This window comes from Pseudozyma flocculosa (assembly GCF_000417875.1).
Source record: "Pseudozyma flocculosa PF-1 unplaced genomic scaffold scaffold00005, whole genome shotgun sequence".
Taxonomy (NCBI): domain Eukaryota; kingdom Fungi; phylum Basidiomycota; class Ustilaginomycetes; order Ustilaginales; family Ustilaginaceae; genus Pseudozyma; species Pseudozyma flocculosa.
The window spans coordinates 490,161-508,602 of NW_006920873.1; the positions used below are offsets into that span (position 1 = coordinate 490,161).

General features: G+C 63.2%; 4 protein-coding genes across 4 annotated transcripts; 2 read left to right on the forward strand and 2 right to left on the reverse strand.

Annotated features, from left to right (window-relative positions):
* Positions 1–446: 446 nt before the first annotated feature.
* Positions 447–1,677, forward strand: PFL1_01985 (uncharacterized protein; the record flags this gene model as incomplete). The annotated part of the gene is made up of 7 exons (XM_007879496.1): positions 447–455; positions 547–628; positions 747–842; positions 944–1,032; positions 1,143–1,290; positions 1,424–1,501; positions 1,643–1,677. 7 exons carry the CDS (start codon positions 447–449, stop codon positions 1,675–1,677), a joined length of 537 nt encoding a protein of 178 aa, XP_007877687.1.
* A 532-nt stretch (positions 1,678–2,209) lies between these two features.
* PFL1_01986 (uncharacterized protein) lies at positions 2,210–4,357 on the reverse strand (the record flags this gene model as incomplete). The annotated part of the gene is made up of 2 exons (XM_007879497.1): positions 2,210–3,658; positions 3,806–4,357. 2 exons carry the CDS (start codon positions 4,355–4,357, stop codon positions 2,210–2,212), a joined length of 2,001 nt encoding a protein of 666 aa, XP_007877688.1.
* Positions 4,358–5,613: 1,256 nt separating this feature from the next.
* On the reverse strand, positions 5,614–7,335 carry PFL1_01987 (uncharacterized protein; the record flags this gene model as incomplete). The annotated part of the gene is made up of 2 exons (XM_007879498.1): positions 5,614–6,898; positions 7,061–7,335. The coding sequence occupies 2 exons, from the start codon at positions 7,333–7,335 to the stop codon at positions 5,614–5,616; spliced, it is 1,560 nt and encodes a 519-aa protein (XP_007877689.1).
* A 7,695-nt stretch (positions 7,336–15,030) lies between these two features.
* PFL1_01988 (uncharacterized protein) lies at positions 15,031–17,859 on the forward strand (the record flags this gene model as incomplete). The annotated part of the gene is made up of 4 exons (XM_007879499.1): positions 15,031–15,667; positions 15,795–15,805; positions 15,918–16,345; positions 16,473–17,859. The coding sequence occupies 4 exons, from the start codon at positions 15,031–15,033 to the stop codon at positions 17,857–17,859; spliced, it is 2,463 nt and encodes an 820-aa protein (XP_007877690.1).
* Between the last annotated feature and the right edge of the window lie 583 nt (positions 17,860–18,442).

The window sequence follows — 18,442 nt, forward strand, 5'->3', positions numbered from 1 at the left end:
CTCGCCCTCGCCCTCGCCCTCGCCCTCGCCCGCGCTCTGCTGGCCGGCCCGGTGGCCTCCACATGGCCCGCCCTCGTCTCTTCTCTCGGAACCGATGCGGGCGGGTCCACCCGCTCGCCAGAGGGCTGACAGAGGGGCACACAGCCAGAGACAGAGGCCCGCCCCAGCTGCGGCCGCCGGCTCAGCCTTCAAGCTTCCCTCTCTCTCTCTCTCTCTGACCGCCACCACCCTCAACACTCGCCACCAACGACAACACGCCGCAGCCACACAAGCGTTCCACTACCAAATCAAGCACACCGGCAGCGCACCACGTCCCCTCGCACCGCATTCAACCCGGCCATCGTCGACCCAGCGCATCGCTAGAAGCCACGTCGCGACCAAAGCATACCCGCATCGACCAAGCCAGCTCCGCCATCCCCGCAGCCACCTCAAGTGACCCTGCCAACATGATCAAGGTGAGCGCTCACAGCTAGCATCGATCCCACCAGCACCGGCTGACGCTGCCTGCACCCTCCGTGATGCTCTCCCCTCCCCTCACCGCCCCAGATCTGGAGCATGAAAAAGGAAGAGGAGTCGGCCAAGAAAAAGAAGCCAAAGACGTCTCCAGCACAGCTCAGAGTGCAGAAGGGTGAGCTACCCACCCATCCTCGTGGCTCTCTGGCCGCTCTTGCAACTCACCGCTCCTCGCTTCTTGCCCCGCCTGCCGCCCCACCAACCTCGGCCCCTTCTGCCGCTCTGCCTCTCAGACCTGACCGAGCTCGAACTACCAAAGACGATGCGCACCGACTTCCCTGACCCGGCAGACGTCCTCAACTTTACCCTCACCATCGAGCCCGACGAGGGTGAGTGCCGTCCAGCCGAGTTCCCCCGTCCCTGTCTGGCTGGCCGCTCTGACGCTGCCCTCCTCGCTCCGCAACGTCGCCCCCCGGCCCCCCATTACCAGGCATGTACAAGTCCGGCTCCTTCTGCTTCACCTTTGCCATTAACAACAACTACCCGCACGATCCGCCAAAAGTCAAGTGCACGCAGAAGGTGAGTCGGCCGGCGCCTTCCCTGCTCTGCTGGGCCACCGGGGTCACGACACTCACCTGCCATTTCCTCGTCGTCCTCTCTCCCTGTGCCTCGCCTCGCTTCACTCGCAGATCTACCACCCCAACGTCGACCTCGAAGGCAACGTCTGCCTCAACATCCTCCGGGAAGACTGGAAGCCCGTGCTCAACCTCAACTCGGTCATGGTCGGGCTCCAGTACCTCTTCCTCGAACCCAACGCCGACGATCCGCTAAACAAGGGTGAGTGGCGGGCCAGCGATTGTGTCTGAAGCCCGGCCTCGATGCTCGGCGAGGGAGTCCGCGGCTGACCTACGGCGTATCCCGCGCTACCCCTCGTCCCAACTCGCTCTTCTGCGCCCGTCGCATCCCGCAGAGGCGGCCGAGGACCTGCGAAAGGACCGCAGCCTCTTCTCGAGCAACGTCAAGAGGTCACTGGGCGGTGGAGCAATCAGTGAGTGCCCGATCGTGCCCCCCCCCCCCCTCCCCCCCCCCATCCCATCGCTCTCCAATCCGGTCCGTGCCAGCCAACTCACCCTCGTCCGTCTGCCTCCTCTCCTCGCTTTCCGGGCAACGTCTTTTCTGCGGCGCGCAGAGGGAGTCACGTACGACAAGGTGCTAGCAAAGTGACGCACGCACCTCCTTCGACCGACACCGCCAGCCCGTCTACCCTTGTCCGGTCACCTGGGAGCGTCTGATCGAAAGGGAAAAGACGGTATGCGACTCTCTAATGCGACTCGCTGTTTCCACCCTCGTCCTTTGCTCGACGCCGGAGACGCCACCCGGCTACGTCGACTGTGCTGCTCCCGTGGGCGTGAGCGGATGTTGCGAGTGGCGAGCGAAGAGACTGACGAGCAGAGCGGATCGAGGATACAGGGAGCGAGCACGAGCGAGCGAGCGATCCGGATGTGGTTGGTCGAGTCGGAAGCAAGGGGTGTGGTTGTCGATCCATGGCATGGTTTGGCATGCAGACGGTGAGGGTGAGGGTGAGGGGGAGGGGGAGGGGGAGGGTGGCGAGTGGGATCTATCTAGGCCTGAGTGGTGAGGTACGCCACCGACCTCTCCCTCTCGCACAAGATGCACAAGAGGAAGGAAGGGGCGGGGGAGTGGTTCCGATGCGATGCGATAGGGGGGGGGGGGGGGGGCACGCAGATGGCCATCATCAAGCCGACAAACCAGCCGACGAGGAAGCGGGGACGCCCAACCCCCTCCTAGCGAGGAGATCGCGCACGTCGCCAAGACCATCGAGCTGTCCCTGCGCGACGACAGTCGCCTGCCCGCTGCCGAGACCGTGGTTGAGGACGACGTTGGCCTTCTGCGGCCTCAGCACGCGCGTCGCGACGCGGTGCAGCACCTCGAGGTCGACGCGGTCGATGCGCTCGCACATTTCCTCGACCGAGACCTTTTTGCCGTGCGCCTGGATCTGCCGCCCCAGGTCCTCGACCTCGACCAGCCGGCTCTCGAGCGCCATGACCAGGCTGCTCTTGAGCTGGTTCTTGGCGCGCGCCAGCTCGGCCGCCGTCACGCTGCCCTGGTACAGCCCCGAGGTGCACAGCTCCAGCTCGCGCGCAATGACGTGCACGATGCTGCCGTTGAACGACGGGTGCACCGAGGCTGCGATGCCAAACAGGCCCGAGTCGGCGTAGCAGTGGTGGAAAGCGGCGCAGTAGTCGACGGCGTGGTGCTGGTTGAGCACGTTGGTGTACAGCCGGCTGTACATGCCCTTGCCCGGCCCGCCCGCGCTGAAGCTGCCGCCGCCGCCCAGCAGGATCTGCAGCGTGGCCAGCGCGTAGATGTCGTCGTCGTGGATCGAGAGGCCCTCAAAGGCCACGTAGACGTGCGTGAACTCGAGGTCGTCGCGCGGCAGGTACAGCTCGCCGCCCGTGTACTGCGCCTTGGCGCCCGCCAGCTCCGACGATGCCGATGCAGAGAGCGACGACACCTGCTGCGCCTTGCGAGACGCGGCCGTTGAAAAGTCGGCCGATCCGGACGACGACGATGCAGACGACGACGACGACGACGACGACGAGGGCGACGAGAAGAGCGACGACTGGCTGCTGCTGCCACTACTGCTCGCACTGCTGGTGCTGTTGCTGCGGGTGACGCTGCTGCGCGGGTTGGTGCTGCTGCTGCTGCTGCTGGCCGAGGGCTGGATGTGCCCAAACAGCTTCTCGCTCAGCTCAACGAGCTGCTCGTGGGGCATGCCGGCGCCGGCGACGACGATCCTGTCGGGAGTGTACCAGGTCTTCATAAAGTTGCGCAGGTTGTCGGCCGTCATGGCCTCGAGGCTCTCGATGGGGCAGAGGAGCGGGTTGCCCAGCGTGTTGCCCGAATAGGCGACCGTGTGAAGCAGCTCGGGCAGGATCATCTCGGGCTTGTTCCAGATCTCGGAGATTTCGTAGGCCGCCGCCTCGCGCTGTACGTCGAGCTCCTGCGGCGAGAGGAGCGGGTTGAGAATCGTGTCGGCCAGGATCGAGAGGACAGCGGGGACGTCCTTGTTGAACACCGACGACTGGTACATGATCGTCTCGCGCGACGACGAGCACATGACGTTGCCGCCGAGCGCTTCGATCTCGGACGTCATTTGGTCTGATGTCCGATTCGTGGTGCTCTGTCGAAGGCGCGCAGGAGGACAAGCAGGGTCGAGTAGATGGAAGAGGGGGGGTAGGGTGAAGACAGGAGGGGACCGCTGGTCAGCTATCTTGAGCTCGCCCGTTACTAGCCCGTGCCACCTGAAACCACCGCCACTGCGACTCACCTTGAACGCCATACGGTCGAGGAGGTGGCTGACGCCGCTCTCGCCGGGCACCCAGGCCCTCTCGAGCCGCGAGCCAGTGTCGACGTAGACGCCGACGGCCGAGAAGTGGCCGGGCGTCGCCTCGGTAGCAACGCGGACCTTGTTGGGGAGAGTCGTGACATCAATGAGCGCAGAAGTGGGGATGACCGACGACTGGTTGAAGCCGGCTGATTGGCTGCCGAGCGTAGACAGGCCCCGGGACTGTAGCTGGCTCAGCAGTGATGAGGTGTGCGATGGGCGAGATGTCCCGACGCTGCTGGTACTGGTGCTGGTGCTGATGCTGCTGTTGGATCTTGCTGACGGTGTCCCTTGCGCCGGATGGGAGGAGAAAGATGCGTGTGTCGATGCTGACTGGGAAGGACTCCGTAGTGCTAGGCTCGAGGCGGTCTTGGGCTGGGACGAGATTTGCCGTGCTAGCGATGGTGTGGCGGCGGCAGCGACGGTGGGTGCCTTTGCTCTTGCGAGATGCCTTGCGGCGGCCGATGTGGTTGATGTCAATGCTGTCAGCCTCATTGCAGATGATGCGAGTATTGAATAGACCTGCGTAGGGGGTCTGGGGAGATGGAGGGGAGTTGGAAGAGCAGCCAAGGCGGTGGTGGCGAGCAGAGAGGAAGGCGTGGAGGGAGTGCACCCTGCCTGCCTGGTTCTCTCTGCCTGCACGTCGGTTTGCGCCCAACGCCGCCCGGACTCGCCCTCGGCCTTCAGTGAGCTTCTCCCGACTTCCGACTGGCGCGGCGTCGTGGCGGCCAGGAGGCCAGACACGATCACGCAGGCTGGCAGGCAGGCCAGGCAGTGCGGAACACTCTCTCGGCCGACAACCCGCTCCTTGCCCTCCCTCTCTCGCCCCCCGAGCCCATCATGCCCACCGCCGAGTCGCATCTCTCTCGTGCTCCTGTATGGGCATGCAATCGACCAGGTGAGTAGCGGGGGCTCGAACCCACCTCTGTACGCTTGCCACCTCACACTCCACAAGCTCTTTGAGCGACAAGCGATCAGGCGGCCATGGACAGTACAGGCCGAGACGATTACGCCACAATTTAGAAGCGTCTTTTTGGCATCGTCTCCGCAACTCGCTCGCCGCGACATCTGGCATCGCGCTTCGTCCTCTCACCAAGCGCCAGCCATTCGAGAACAACCAGGATGCTGAGTTCAGCTGGCTCTGCACAGGGCACGAGTTCGACGATGGAGGTCGGGTCCCCGCATCGGGTCCCCGACAGAGATGCAGTACACGGAGAGGTATCGACGGGAAGAACATGCTGCGGACTACAAGCAGAGAAGCAGGGAATGAAGGAAACACAGCGAGAGAGTGTGGATGGGGCTTGTGTGGGTGGCAGGATGCTGCTGGGACCGGGGCAAGGAGGGGTAGGGTCAAGGTTATGCAGAAAGAGTGTGGCAGTATGCGTTGCGCCGGCCAAGGCTCGAAGCGGGGCCATGGCGCCCGTCGAGAAATGGTGGCAGCAGCAGCACCCGGAAGCAGAGCAAGAGGGCGGCAAGGGAGCGAGAGAGAGTGTGTGTTTGCGAGAGAGTAGGAGAGAGAGAGAGCGTGGTGGCCGAGTGAGGCCGGGACAGGAAGCGAAAGTGTCTGTGGGAGGGTGCCGCGAGGCGGGCGAGCGCGACGGAGACGAAGCCACCGCCCAATGGGTGGCTTTCGTCGAGGCGTGGGCAGGGGATGCTGGAAACAGAGGCCCTTCTCCGAGGAGCCGGAATGCGATGGAAGCACAAGAGACGAGAGGGAAGCCGGACCGCGACGATGGGGACGGCCAAGGCCATCACCAGTGCGGGTAGAGCTGGAACGGCCGCCACTCCTCGGCGTGGTCCCAGTAGGGCCTGCGCAGGATGCGCTCGCCGTCGGCGTCCGTGTCCCACTCGTCGGGGCTGCCAACGGGGATGATCTCGCCGTACGACAGCTTGCGGCGGATGACGCTCTCGTCGATCGGCTTAGCCCGGAGCGCCGACGAATACGAGGGGCCAGCTGCGACGGCAGCGGCGCCGGCGTCAAACGAGGGTCGCTGGCTGCCAGCGAAGCCGCCAAAGTCGAAGTCTTCGCGCGGCACGACGGGCGTGCTGAGGACCGAGGTGCACACCGAGCCGGCATCGCTGAGCGAGTCGTCGTGGTCAAAGAGCGAGGCCTTGGATCCGTCGCTGAGCGAGCTGATGTTGGAGCTGTAGGAGCGCATGCGGCGGTACCGGCTGCCCACGTAGGCGGGCGAGCGCTGGCACATCCACTTGACGTTGTCGTCGATGACAGTGATGCGGCCCGCCAGGTCCTCGGCCTCGACCTTGGCCTTGCGGTAGACGACGTGCTGGCAGACGGGGTACATTTCAAAGCGCTTGTCGTCGGCGCCCACGTTGCGGAACCACTTGAGCGTGGCGGGGATGTCGACGACGCGGTCCTGCGAGCCCATCTGGACGTAGGACGGGTGCTTGATCGTCGACGCGGCGGCGTTGATGGCCACCATGGCCTCGTCGATGCAAAACAGGTGCCCGATGCGGAACGCGCCCTGGTGGCTGCGCTTGTCCTGGTTGATGAGGGCGTCGTACACCTTTGGGTCCCGGTCGACCGACTTCTTGTGCGGCACCATGAGCTCGAACCGGCCCATGCGGAAGATCCTCTCGGCGATCCAGGCACCGACGCGGAGCCCCTTGGAGATGGGCACGTACCGCAGGTTGTGGTTGACGACGGGGCCGACTCCGATGATGCCGTCGATGGGGATCTCGTCGGGATCGCTCTCGTCCTCGCGCAGCGACGCCGGGTAGTGGACGGCGTAGGAAAAGGCGACCAGACCGCCAAACGACAGCCCGAGCATGAACGTCTTGCGCCTCTCGGTCTTGGTCAGCTTGAAGCCAGGCCCGACCTCGGCGTCGTCGCGCCGCGCAACGTCGTGCAGGACGGCTCGGAGGCCCGCCGTATAGCCAGACATGTGCCGTTGGTAGACGTGGATTCCAGACGAGTAGCCGTGCGAGGGCAGGTCCGGGACCAGGAGTCGGAAGCCGGAATCGAGGTAGCGGCGGCACTGGCTTGCGAGCGTTCCAGAGTGGACTCCCGTTCCGTGGCTGGCAGAGGGGAGGTGGTCGAGCAGGCAGGCGTGCAAGTCAGAAAGGATCGATCAAACGGAGCTGGGCCACGGGCACCAGCACCAAAGACAACCAGGCAAGGGCAGGGCCAGGCGACGCTCGACGCGTCCCTTTTGTTGCTGCGGATCCAGCGCTACTCACACAAAGATCATGTCTGCGCGCCTTCCGGTCATCTGCATCGCAGCGGGGTCCTGCCAGACCTGGTACCAGACCCAGTCCTTTCCGTTGGGCATCATGACCTTGTGGAACTGCACGTCGATCCCGGGGTTCTCGTAGAGGCGCTTCTCCATGGGCGAAAAGGGGATCGACCATCGCCCGTACGAACGGTCTTGAGGCTCATAGGCTCCGATCGCCGTGGCAAAGGGCTCGCCCCAGACGTCCCAGATGAGGCTTGCAACTCGAGAGAGCGACAGCATCGTTGCTGGCTGTGGTGGTGGTGGTGGTGGTGCTGGTGTACGGGGAGGGGTTCGTACGGAGCGGCACAGCGATCTTCAAATGGCTTGAGCTTCTAGCCAGCCGTGGGTGGTATATGAGGGGGGGGGGATTGTGTGCGCGTGGAGTGGTTGTCCGATGGCGGGGGAGCGCTTGCGCTTGCCTGTGATGGGGAGGAGTGCTGGTCTACGGCTTGATGACGGCTCGAAGCTCCCGACCTGGCGGTATCTTATACCTTTAAGCAGGTAGCGCTTGGATTCGCGAGATAGAAAGGCAATGCACGTCTTCAGCCGAAGGACGAGCGGCTGCAGTAGACTTCTTGCCGCTTGGGAGCGCTGCAGAGAAAGACCGTGTTCCTGTTCTCGATTCCCCATCCAAGCTTCAAGCGAACGAAGTGTCGACGGCGGCACGGTGCGCAGCGGTTGCGTAGATGCCGTGATACGATTGGCGAACAGAAGGAGGAGCCGGAAGGCTGGGTGCGTTGCCAAGGAGGTGCAGTGGCGGATGTCGGAGCGGCAGGTGTCTGAGATCGGTTTCGCTCGGGCCCAGCAAGCGAGATCGATTCGAGGCAGACCGGAAGGGGGAGAAGGGAGCCGGGCGGACAAAGAGAGCGTGGTGAAGCGCGAAGAGACAGTAGGTTGCGAAGGCCAGAGTGGAAGGCCGCGGCGGAGTCAAGCTGGTGGACAGGGGAAAGAGGCGTGTGAGAGAGGGAGAGGAGGGGGTGGACGAGGAGGAGAGGGAGAGGGAGAGGACAAGGAAGGACACACGGGACGGAGGACAGAATGGTGGTGGCGGAAGGCACCAATCAAGCCGGGGCAGGCCAAGGTCAATGGCAGGCAACGAGCGTCGCCGACTGCCTCCGCCGCTGCGGTTTACTGTAGCTCGGCAGCCATCCATGAGACTACGATTGGAACCATCTTCATTGATTGCGCTCTACTTGCAGTTCGCTTGCCGGCCGGTCTCGGCGCCGCCCGTCTAGGATTAGGATGATCCCCTCCAGATCAGCCGAAACCTGTGTATGTATGACACCTAGGGTACCTTGAAGACGATGCTGTCCTGAGGCAGCGGGAGGAGTCAAAGTGTCAGCCAAGATCGCAGAGCGGGAGAGGGCCAGTTGACAGCATCGAAGTGGCGCTGTTGTGTCAGGATACGAGGTGCCCTGGAAACTCTGCGAGGGAACCCATCTGCACCCCGTCTGTCCTGACTGCCGCCCTGTAGCTACGACGGACGGCTCTCCGCCCCGCCTTGCTCCGTACGTGCGTGGAGCGCGAAAGCGACGGAGCGGCTAGGATGGCCAAGGCAACGCGCCGATACTTACTCACGTTGCGAGACCAGGCGCCCGGCACATGCTGAAGCTCCTGCGCCGACTCGCAAGCACGGTGCGTCCTGGACCTTAGCCCCCCCCTTGGCTGCGAAGCTAGTGCAGCCCCTGTAGCATCGTGGGCGTCCTCCAAGGGGATGGGCAAATTTAGCTCACAGCTGCCTCGCAGGCGCCGAGGGGGGGAGGCAACGGGCTGGCCTTCAGCACGGCCAGTGCGTCTGCCTGGACATAGCGAGGGCAGGGTTGACCGACGCTCTAAGCTGGACTCTGCGCCGACGCATTGTCTTGCTTTGGGTCGCCAGCGGCCAGCGGCGGCGAGGATCGCAGCAGCGGGCAGGAAGCGTGTAGGAGTCTAAGAGTAGCAGCCTCAACTTTCCCATCGATGTGCCGAGACTGGGGAGGCTCTCTGGGCGCCAGACCGACGAGGTGCAGACGGCTGGGCGGGCGTGCTGGACCTTGGCCTTCGACGAGAGGATCGCGGCTGATGTCGGTGTGCGGCTCAAGCTGTGGAACGACGACGGGCGATGTTTGGCTCGAGCTCTGACCATCCGGAATCTGGACATAGAGGGGAATGAGGGGAGGGGCACAAGGGGCCCAGGCCGAGGAGCGCAGGAGGGCGGCGGACAGAATCCAGGTGTAGTACGTGTGACGGGACAGGTCAAAGAGAAGCGCCTGGCTGCTGCCGCCGCAGCTCTTGACACGCAGCCGAAGGAGCGCGCTCCTGCCTCAGCCTGCCAGTCGGCACGCCAGGGGTCGAGACGTCGATGCCGGGAGTGCGACACACCCACCTCCAGATGCCTTTGGACCAAATACAGTAGCTGCTCCTGCGTCTGCGGTTGGCCCCGACGCTCGCTACCGCTGCAGGCGGTGCAGTGAGCGAGCACGCTCTCTGCCGCCGTTTGGAGACGAAACTGCAAGCAAGAAAAGAGAGGAGGGTCTGATTGATCGTCTGAGACGAGACGGTCGTCGCGCCCTCCCGGACACTACATCTGCGACCGTACATATCCACCACCCTGCCTGCCGACGGCGGCCGCACGTTGGCTTCAGACAAGGTCTTGGTTGGCCAGGCCAAGAAAGCAAGCAAGCAAGGGCTGCGGACCCCCTTGGTCATCGATGCGAGTCACTTGGTACGGGGGGTCAACGATCTGCCGTCGCGGTCCGTGTCAGCCCCGTGCAAATAGATCGGCAGGCGGGGGAGCAGCCAGCAGGCGCCTGCTGCCTGGAATGTCGTTGACAGCTGCAGGCCGCGCTGCGAAATGCGTTGCGCTGGCGAGCGGGGCGTACGCTTTGCCAGCCTGCCAAGCTGAGCTTTGAGGTGCGCGCCAGGCCTGACCTGTCCAGCAGCGCTACGTCGCTTGGGCGTCGCCTTGACACGTCCGCCCAAGCAGATCGGCCAGCTGTACGCAAAATGATTTTTTTTCTTCCCCTGCACATCTCGGAGACTTATGGGGATATGCAGCGTGTACGTAGGCTTTGCCGCCTGAGATTCCTGCGCGGCCTGCGGCTGTCGGTGCGGATCAGCTGCGCGGGATCGCCCTTGCTTCTGGCGCAACCGGCCGCCGTGCTGCAGTGCCCGCAACGCCCATCGCCGACGGAGGTGCGGCTGGCTGGCATGGACGCACCGTCCCAGCAAGATCACGGACACTACTCCCCCTCAGCTGGTGCCGGACCCCAAGCAGAGCACCGGCTCACCTGCAGCAAACGAGGATGTGGGGAAACGGGCGCCCACCTTGCTGCCCCTGCCGCTCGCGAGCCTTGCTGCCAGCCTACGCTACGGTCGCCTTGCCAGGCCTACAGCACAACGGCAAACGACGGCAGCGCGGAAAAGGCCTGCCTGCCTGCAACGTCGACGACAACCCGAACTTCCGGGTCCGGGGCCGGGGCGGCTGCCCCTCAAGCATTCTCCGGCATCAGGCCTTCGGCGCGTCGTCTGCCTCTGCCCCTCCCAAGATCAAACCCTCATGGCAGCGACTAGAGCCATATACGTTCAAAGTACCTAAATCGTACGTCGTCGCTGTCCGTGGTCGAGATCGAGAAGTCACCCTACCTGTCCCCGGTGGCTCGAGGGATGTGCAGCAGCGTGGGCCGTCGCCGCTGCGGTTCCGACTCACTTCCTTCGTCTCAATTTAAACGGGTAAACGACGCTAGTCTGGTCCTTAGCTCGAAAGTCGACATGGACTGCCATCAAAATCTATTCGTCTGAGAAAATATCTCTTCAGTACGTACTGCACCACGCTTTGCGCGTCCTTCGAGTTCTTCTCCCGATCACGACCGGTATCGGTACCCTCTCTTGCTCGCCCTGCCATGAGAGGCTTTTCGCCTCCGTTCGTCGATCGCGGCAGATTACCGAGTCCGCGGCTTCCATCATCGTAGAGCGCTTCGGTCGGGTCGGGTCGGTCGCTCGGTTCGAGGAGCGACCGAGCTGCCTTGAATCTTCGCTACCGTTGCTCGGAGCCGTCCTAGACACCAGCGGAAGCGAAGGCGCAAAGGCTGAAACCCCGACCGCCCTCCCCTGCTGACGTTGCCCCACTCTGTAGAAAGGCATGAGCATACCGACAGGTTGCGAGAGTGGCAGAAAACGGCGCGAAGGTCCGGCCTCGTCAAGATGCTCTGCAATGTGGCGTCGATCGTGCGCGGGGCGGAATCTGCAAAGGGTCGAGGAGAGTGACGTCGATGCAGGCGCGGGACGGAACGGATGCATAGGGCCTCTGGTTCTGTCACCGGTACCATCTACTGTAAATTGCTGGAGTACTTTGGGCCCGAAGGCAACGGCAGACCTGATCTGCCTCGCTCCAAAGCCACCGCTACCGCTGCCGCTGCCGCCACCGTCGCCACCGTTGCCGCCGTTGCCGCCGTTGCCGCCAAGCAAGCGATGCCCATCTGTGTCAACTCGAGATTTAGGCGGCATCGGAAGCCTCAAATCTTCCGCACCCACAACGATTTTCCACTCGGCGCAAGCCAGCTCGCGGCGCAGCTCAGGCTGCCCAGGTTCGCCTGGAAGCGACTCTAACAAGAGCCTGTGCTTAAGTACCTCAAATCACGGCGTTCCGGCATCATCGCGAACGGGGCAGGGTTGTTGGCGCACCGAGCGGGAGCGGCCTGCCAAGACTCAAATTTACCAGATAAGTAGGAACCGGGAGCAACGGAGGCCGACGAGCGAGAAGTCTCTCTTGTGCGCCGTACTAAGTACCGTATGGTCGCTCCCGTCTTTGCCGGGCCTATGGAACAGTATCCGTACCGGCAGCTGGCCACCTTGAGACGTTCGGTGATCCTCAAGGAAGCCCAGACGAGCTAGTGCCGCCTGTGACGGGACATATTGAGGGCAGGACCAGACTGTGAGACTTGGAGGGCACAAACTGTATGTACAAGTTTCGCAGCGCGGAACAAGTCCCGGTTCCGGCAGGAAGCGTGGGCTCGGCCGTGCTCGTGGGCGATGACCAGTCACTGATGCCAGCGAGCCGGGCGAATGAGGGCGAGCCTGCTGGGCGCACGGCTTTTCAGAGGGCGCAATGATCTAAAAGGCTTAGAAGGCGTGCTAGTCTTAGAGTGGCTCCTGCCCCATGGAGCCACGCGTCCTGCGGTTGCCCACCGCTCGTCGTTTAGCCTGTTTGATGGTCCGTACTTCCTAGAGCTAAGGTGGCAGCCATGCCGAAACACACCAGTTTCTTGCTATCTCCCATCCAACTGTGTGTCGAGATGCTCGACCGGTATCGAGCTTCTCCCGATCGTCTGGGCCATCGCCACGAGCGGCCTCTGCTCGCCGTCAATCCCGTCCTGAGACTGAGCACCGGTCCTCTTGGGTGACCAGCAGGAACGCGAACGAACGTGAAGACGTTAAGGAAGGCTGCCGGCTCTTCCCAACGTGCTACACTGTGCATGATCAGCTCTCTAGACCCGGTCGAGGAAAGGCGTGTTCGTGTGATGCACGCTGCTGCACAGCGACACACCTAGTGCTGTGGCTTTGTTCGGACAACCTTCCACCGGGTCCGCAGGCGAGGCGTCTCAGAGCAAGGCTGTGTGTCTTTGTCGACGCTTGTCGCGCTCGCCTGCCTGTACTTGAACCGCAAAGGCTCGCCCGGTCGCGGCCGCTCGGTCTGGTGCCTCGTTCCCAGAAGTAGCGCCGATGAACGCCACCGCCGCCTTCGTTGTCACCGCGACGGCCTCCTGGCGATAAACAGGCTAGGCTCCCGCAAGCTCGGTCCCCTGTGCGTGGTGACGTCGAGGCAATCCTCCCCCCTCGGAGAGCAAAGCACTGTCTGGCGTCCGTACTGGCGCCGCCCTCTTCGCATGCCGCGCGAGGTCAGGTGGGAGGGGCCAGTGCCCTTTGGCGTTGGAGGCGCAAACAAGCTCCTAGCCTGTTTCTATACCGATAGCGCGGATCTCATGCTTTTTTTCGTGCCGAGGCTGGTGGGCAAACAGGCCTGGCAAGCCACCTGCAGCACCTGCCTGCAGGCCAGCCAGGCTGAAGCGAGCATGCAAGTCGACGGCCTGGGGTTGGCCGTGGCCGGACTCTTTTCTTAGTTATTCTTCTTTCTGCGTCGACTTGCGTGCTCGGGGAAAGTGTGAAAGTTTCATGGGCCGACGCAAAGCACGGGGGACCCTGCAGATGCCTCGTCCTGGCAGGTCGCGTTCCACGGCAGGCGGGTGCGCAGCAGAGATGTGGCGCGCATCCATCGTGGTTCCTCCTTCCGCTTACCTTGCTTGGTCCTCCTGGCCTCGTACAGTTACCCCCCTCTTCCCGTTGCCCTCGCTCTTCGAGCCCCCTGGCCGCGGCGGGGTTGCCAGAGACAGGCTCTCCCTGTCCATTCCAAGCGCTGTTCGGCCAGATCGAGCCTGACTGCGCACCTGGAGGGCGTGCTACGGCATCTATTCCCGTGGCAAGGGGCAGCGCGAGCCACGCAAGGCAGAGCCCCTCCGTCTCCCCTGCCCGCAAGACCAGCTGATCATGGCGTTGAGGAGCCCCAAATAGCCACAAACCAGCCTGCCGCCCTCGCGCCGCCAAGATGCCCTTTGCCCCTGTTGTATGAACATACCTGACTGCTGGACTGTGCTGGACTCTGTACTCTGTCGTCTGTACGTGTACATCCACGACAACAGCAGCACACGGCCTGCGGGGATCAGGTCAATTCTCTGACGGCAGTTTCGGTCAGACGGTCGCCCTAGGCTTGCCATCGGTACCCATACATACATCGCGTTGCCAACGCCTCGAAGCGAGCAACAAGAAGTGCCGAGGTCTTCTTCGATGGCCGCAGGGGAGGGGCTCATCGACAGAGGTATGGCCGGTGGTGCCGGTGCCACTTCCCACCACGCCTGAGAACTGTGTCCAACGAACATCAAGGCGCTCGGACAGTTCTAGGGATGCATCGCCGACGCAGAGTGCAGCGATGGCTTCGAACCGGCGAAGTCGTTGGTCGCTGTGCAGAGGGAGGGTGGCATAGGATGCTCGAGAGCCACTGCTCCAATTAGTGCGACAATTTGCGCTGGGCCAAATTGATGTCTTGATTGCTTTAGCGGCCGACAATACAGCATGTACATACAACGAAGGCCCACCCGGCGCTGGTTACCCTCCCGTCCCTATCTGTCCCCCTCGTCCACCTCTTCCTGCCTCTGGCCGCCGCTCCCCTGTCCCTCCCTGCCGCACGCCCTCAGCAGATCCTCGAGAAGAGTCTGGCACCGGTCCCTGTTCGGGCCCTCCATTTTTGCCGAAACCGCTTGCCTTCGAGCGCGGCCTGTCCTCCTACTCCTCGTTCCGCTCGGTCCCCGTCGCGGCAAGAAGCCAGGCTGCCCTCTTGCCATCACCATCCCATTCATCCCCTTTCACACCAACGCAGCCGCCGCCGCACCAATCCCTATCCCTTCGTCGGCCATTTCGGCCAACCTCTGACGGCATCAGGCCACCCACCTGCTTTCGCTGCCATCCCAAAGTGGCCTTGGGCGGACCTGCCCTATCCCGGCGCGTCACCGTACCTAGCTGCGACCGTCACCAGTTTGCGCTTCCCCCACCGCAGAAGCATCTCCCCCTGAGGTCAGCTGCGCTGAGACCAGAACCTACGGCGCCGACGGTAGTCCACACCATTGTCATCGCCGCTGCCGCCCCCACTGCCGAAGTCGCTTCCGTCCGCTAGCCACCGATCCGCCGTCTCTCCGAAACCTTCCGTCGCCGTTGGCTTCTGCGTCTGATCCGCACAACGCCAGTGTCTCGAACACCAAGCTCACCACGACGGCGCAATCAAAGACACCCTTCCGCGCACCTGCTGCATCCAGACCGGCACCGTACTACTGTAGCGGACAATACCAGGTACGCTGCGCAGCTCTCCAACTCTTCTGCCGGCAAGCTGCACTAGGCACGGCTTCAACCATGGGAGAATCCAACCGGCGCGACCAGGACGGCTTGGCGAACAATGCCAAGGGCGGCTCACGCCAGGCTGAGGGAATCTTTGACTCGGATCAGTCGATGCGCAGCGATGCCACGCTCATCCAGTCACTGCACAAGTCGTTTGACGATTCAACGAGCACCGTCGTCGCTGCAGAGGAGGCCGGCTCGTCGTTTGTCGGCGTCGAGCCATATCGCCAGCCCGCCAGCGAAGCCATTCTCTGCGGTTCACCCGGCCAGGCAGGCTATAGCATCGCCGTCGGCACAGCGTCCTATGAGCTCTACCAGCCTACGCCACGCCCCGGAACCAGCTTCTCTCAAAACACCGACGACCACTTCCAAAACGTCCACCTCGCCCCCCACTCGCCAGCCCTTTCCGACACCACCTTCCGCGAAGTCACCTCGTCCGCTCTCGGACACAGCACATACCCGCTCACGCAACTCACAAGGGGAACCGGTCCCAAGATGGATACGCCAAGGAGCGCAGCCGCGCAGAGCGGCTTCAACACCTCGAGCACCGCGACGCTGGCGTCAGCCGACGGTGCACACAACGGTGGCCGGAAGAAGGACTGGAGATTCTGGATGATCTTTGGTTCGCTGATGGTCGTCTGCATCCTCACAGGTGAGCGGAGCGGCATGCTGATGATATCTGTCACGGCGACAGGGTGGCGGCACGAAAGTAGCATCGCTGACCTAGAAGCACCATTACCCCCTCTCCTCCCGCGGCGGCCCTTGGGACGATACGGCAGCACTCGACATGGTGAGCGACCGTGGCAGCCCATGTTCTGAAGGCAGGAGAGCACACAGACTGACGCTACGCGCCCTCGCTCCGACTTTCCACGCCCCCGCCACCGATCCCCCCGTGATGACAGACTATGATCTCGACGGCGCTACCTGGCATCGTACGCGACCTGCCCGTCTCCGACATTTCCGGGACGTGGATCACTTCGTCCTACCTCTTGACGATGACGGCCTCACAGCCCGCCTTTGGCGGTCTGTCCTGCGTCGCTGGCCGGCGCTGGAGCATCACCCTCGCCGTCTTGATCTTCCTCGCCGGCAGCGTCGGCTGCGCGCTGGCGCCGAGCATGTTCGGGCTGGCCGTCGCACGGGGCCTTCAGGGCCTCGGGGGCGGCGGCATCCAGGCTCTCTGCGAGATCATCGCGTCGGACCTGACGACGCTCAAAGAGCGTGGCTTCTTCGTCGGTCTCGTCGGCCTCGTCTTTGCCGTCGCTTCGTTCGTCGCGCCCGTCCTGGGCGGCATCTTCAGCTCCTCGAACTGGAGGTGGATCTTTTGGATTAAGTGAGTGGCCGCCACCCTTTCCACCGGAGAGCAAGAGAGGCTGTGAAGCTTCTGGATCGTGGCAGGCAGCACAGAGGCTGACGATCCTTCTCTTCTCCCCAAACGTCGCGCCGTACGCTCCCTGCAGCCTCCCGATTGGCTTTGTCTCGCTGCTCATGATTGTCCCCTTCATGAAGCTAACGACGCCCAAGATGACGATGCGCGAAAAGTTCGAGCGGATGGACCTCTTTGGCAACACGATCCTGTTTGGCTCCGTCGTTGGCATCCTCGTCGGCACCACCGACGGCGGCATCACGCGTCCCTGGAGCGACTGGGAAGTCTGGCTGCCGCTCGCGCTGGGAGTTGTTGGCTTCTTCGTCTTCCTGGCCGTCGAGTTCATCCCGAACCCGTTGTGCCGCGCGCCCATCCTGCCGCTCAGGCTCTTCAGCAACAGGACGGCGGCCTCTGCGTTCTTCCAGACCTTTGTCCACGGCATCGTCACCTATGGCGCCATCTACATCCTGCCCATCTTCTTCCAGGCGATCAAGGACGACAGCCCGCTGCGCTCGGCCATCAACACCTTCCCGGCGACGGCGCCGGGAGCTCCCTTTGCCATCATCGCCGGCATCGCCATGGCGGTGACGGGCAAGTACAAGAGCAGCCTCTTCATCGGCTGGGCCATCATCTGCATCGGCGGGGGCTGGCTGACCCGGTACCAGGTCGACACGCCCACATGGGAGCTCTACGCTTCCGAGTGCCTTGCTGGCGTCGGCGTGGGAACGCTGTTCGCCATCACCCTGCCGCCGATCCAGGCTTCCCTGCCCGACTCGGAGCTCGAGCTTGCCACGGCAACGTACGCCTTTTGCCGCAGCTTCGGCTCCATCTGGGGCATCGCCGTCGCCACCACCATCTTTACGTCGTCGGTGGCCAGGAACCTCGAGAAAGTCCCCGAGGCGGCTCAATTCGGCCTGACGGGACGCACCGCGCTCGGCTTCGTCGAGGAGATTAAGCACCTTCCAGAGCCCATCCGAGAGCCCATCCGCCGCATCTTTGCCGACGGCCTGCAGGACGCCATGTGGCTCTTCCTGCCCCTCGGCCTGATCGGCTTCATCTCGTGCTTCTTTATCGAGGAGCTGCCGCTGCCCGACTTCATCCGCTCCCAGATCGACATCGAGGAGACCAAGCCGGCCAAGGACAAGGCCGGTCGGCATGCCGGCGACGAAAACCTTTCGATCGTCGAGATGGGCTTCGATTCGACCAGCCCCACGCTTCGGCACAAGCCCAGCACGCTCGACGACGGCCCAGTCTCGCCAGGTTGGTGCCAGACCAGGGAAAAGGAGCCCCGGTCGACGGCAAACGACGCATACCCGTACCCGGGCCAGTCCGACTTGCAGGGCTGCTCGTCGTTCGTCGCGGCGCACGCCGTCCGATTCGCCGACACCTATGACTCAGAGGGACCCACGGTGGCACATTCCGACGTCGACGAAGACAGCAAGACGTCGCGAGGCTCGTTCGACGACGCCTACCGCAAGTAGCCTTGCCTAGATGGGCCGCGTCCCGCTGTTTCTCTGCTGCTGTATCGTTCCGTCACTCGTCCTCGTCCTCTCGTTGCCTCCTAGAGCGCCGCGCCGCGCTACCTCTTCGAGTCCTGACTCGAGCCCACAATCTCTCGATGCCGCATTGCAATCCTGTCTTGTCGCCCTCCCGCTCCGTCGGTGCAGCCGCTCATTCTGTATACTACGCTCTCTTGAACCCCAACAGCCCCCTACAGCTGTACCACACCGCATCCTTACTGTCCGTCCTGACTGAAACAGAACCATTCATTGATCTGCATCCCGCCGCTGACGTCAAAGGTCTCGTTGCTGGATGCCGCTTTGCACCAACTGGCCAGTGAGCCGAGGAGGCGGTGGGAAAGCTCGGCACGTCGACCAGCGAGGCAGAAAGGGTAACTTATGGGTGAGCCCGGGTCGAGGCGCTAGAGAGTCCCAACGAACATGCATGCGGACCTTGGACAGCTCGTGGTCGGCCTTGAGGTCTACGAGGATCGCGAGGTCCATTGACATGACCGTCCACTTGTTCTCTATCCCTCTACAGTAGCGAGCGTCTGAAGCATGCACC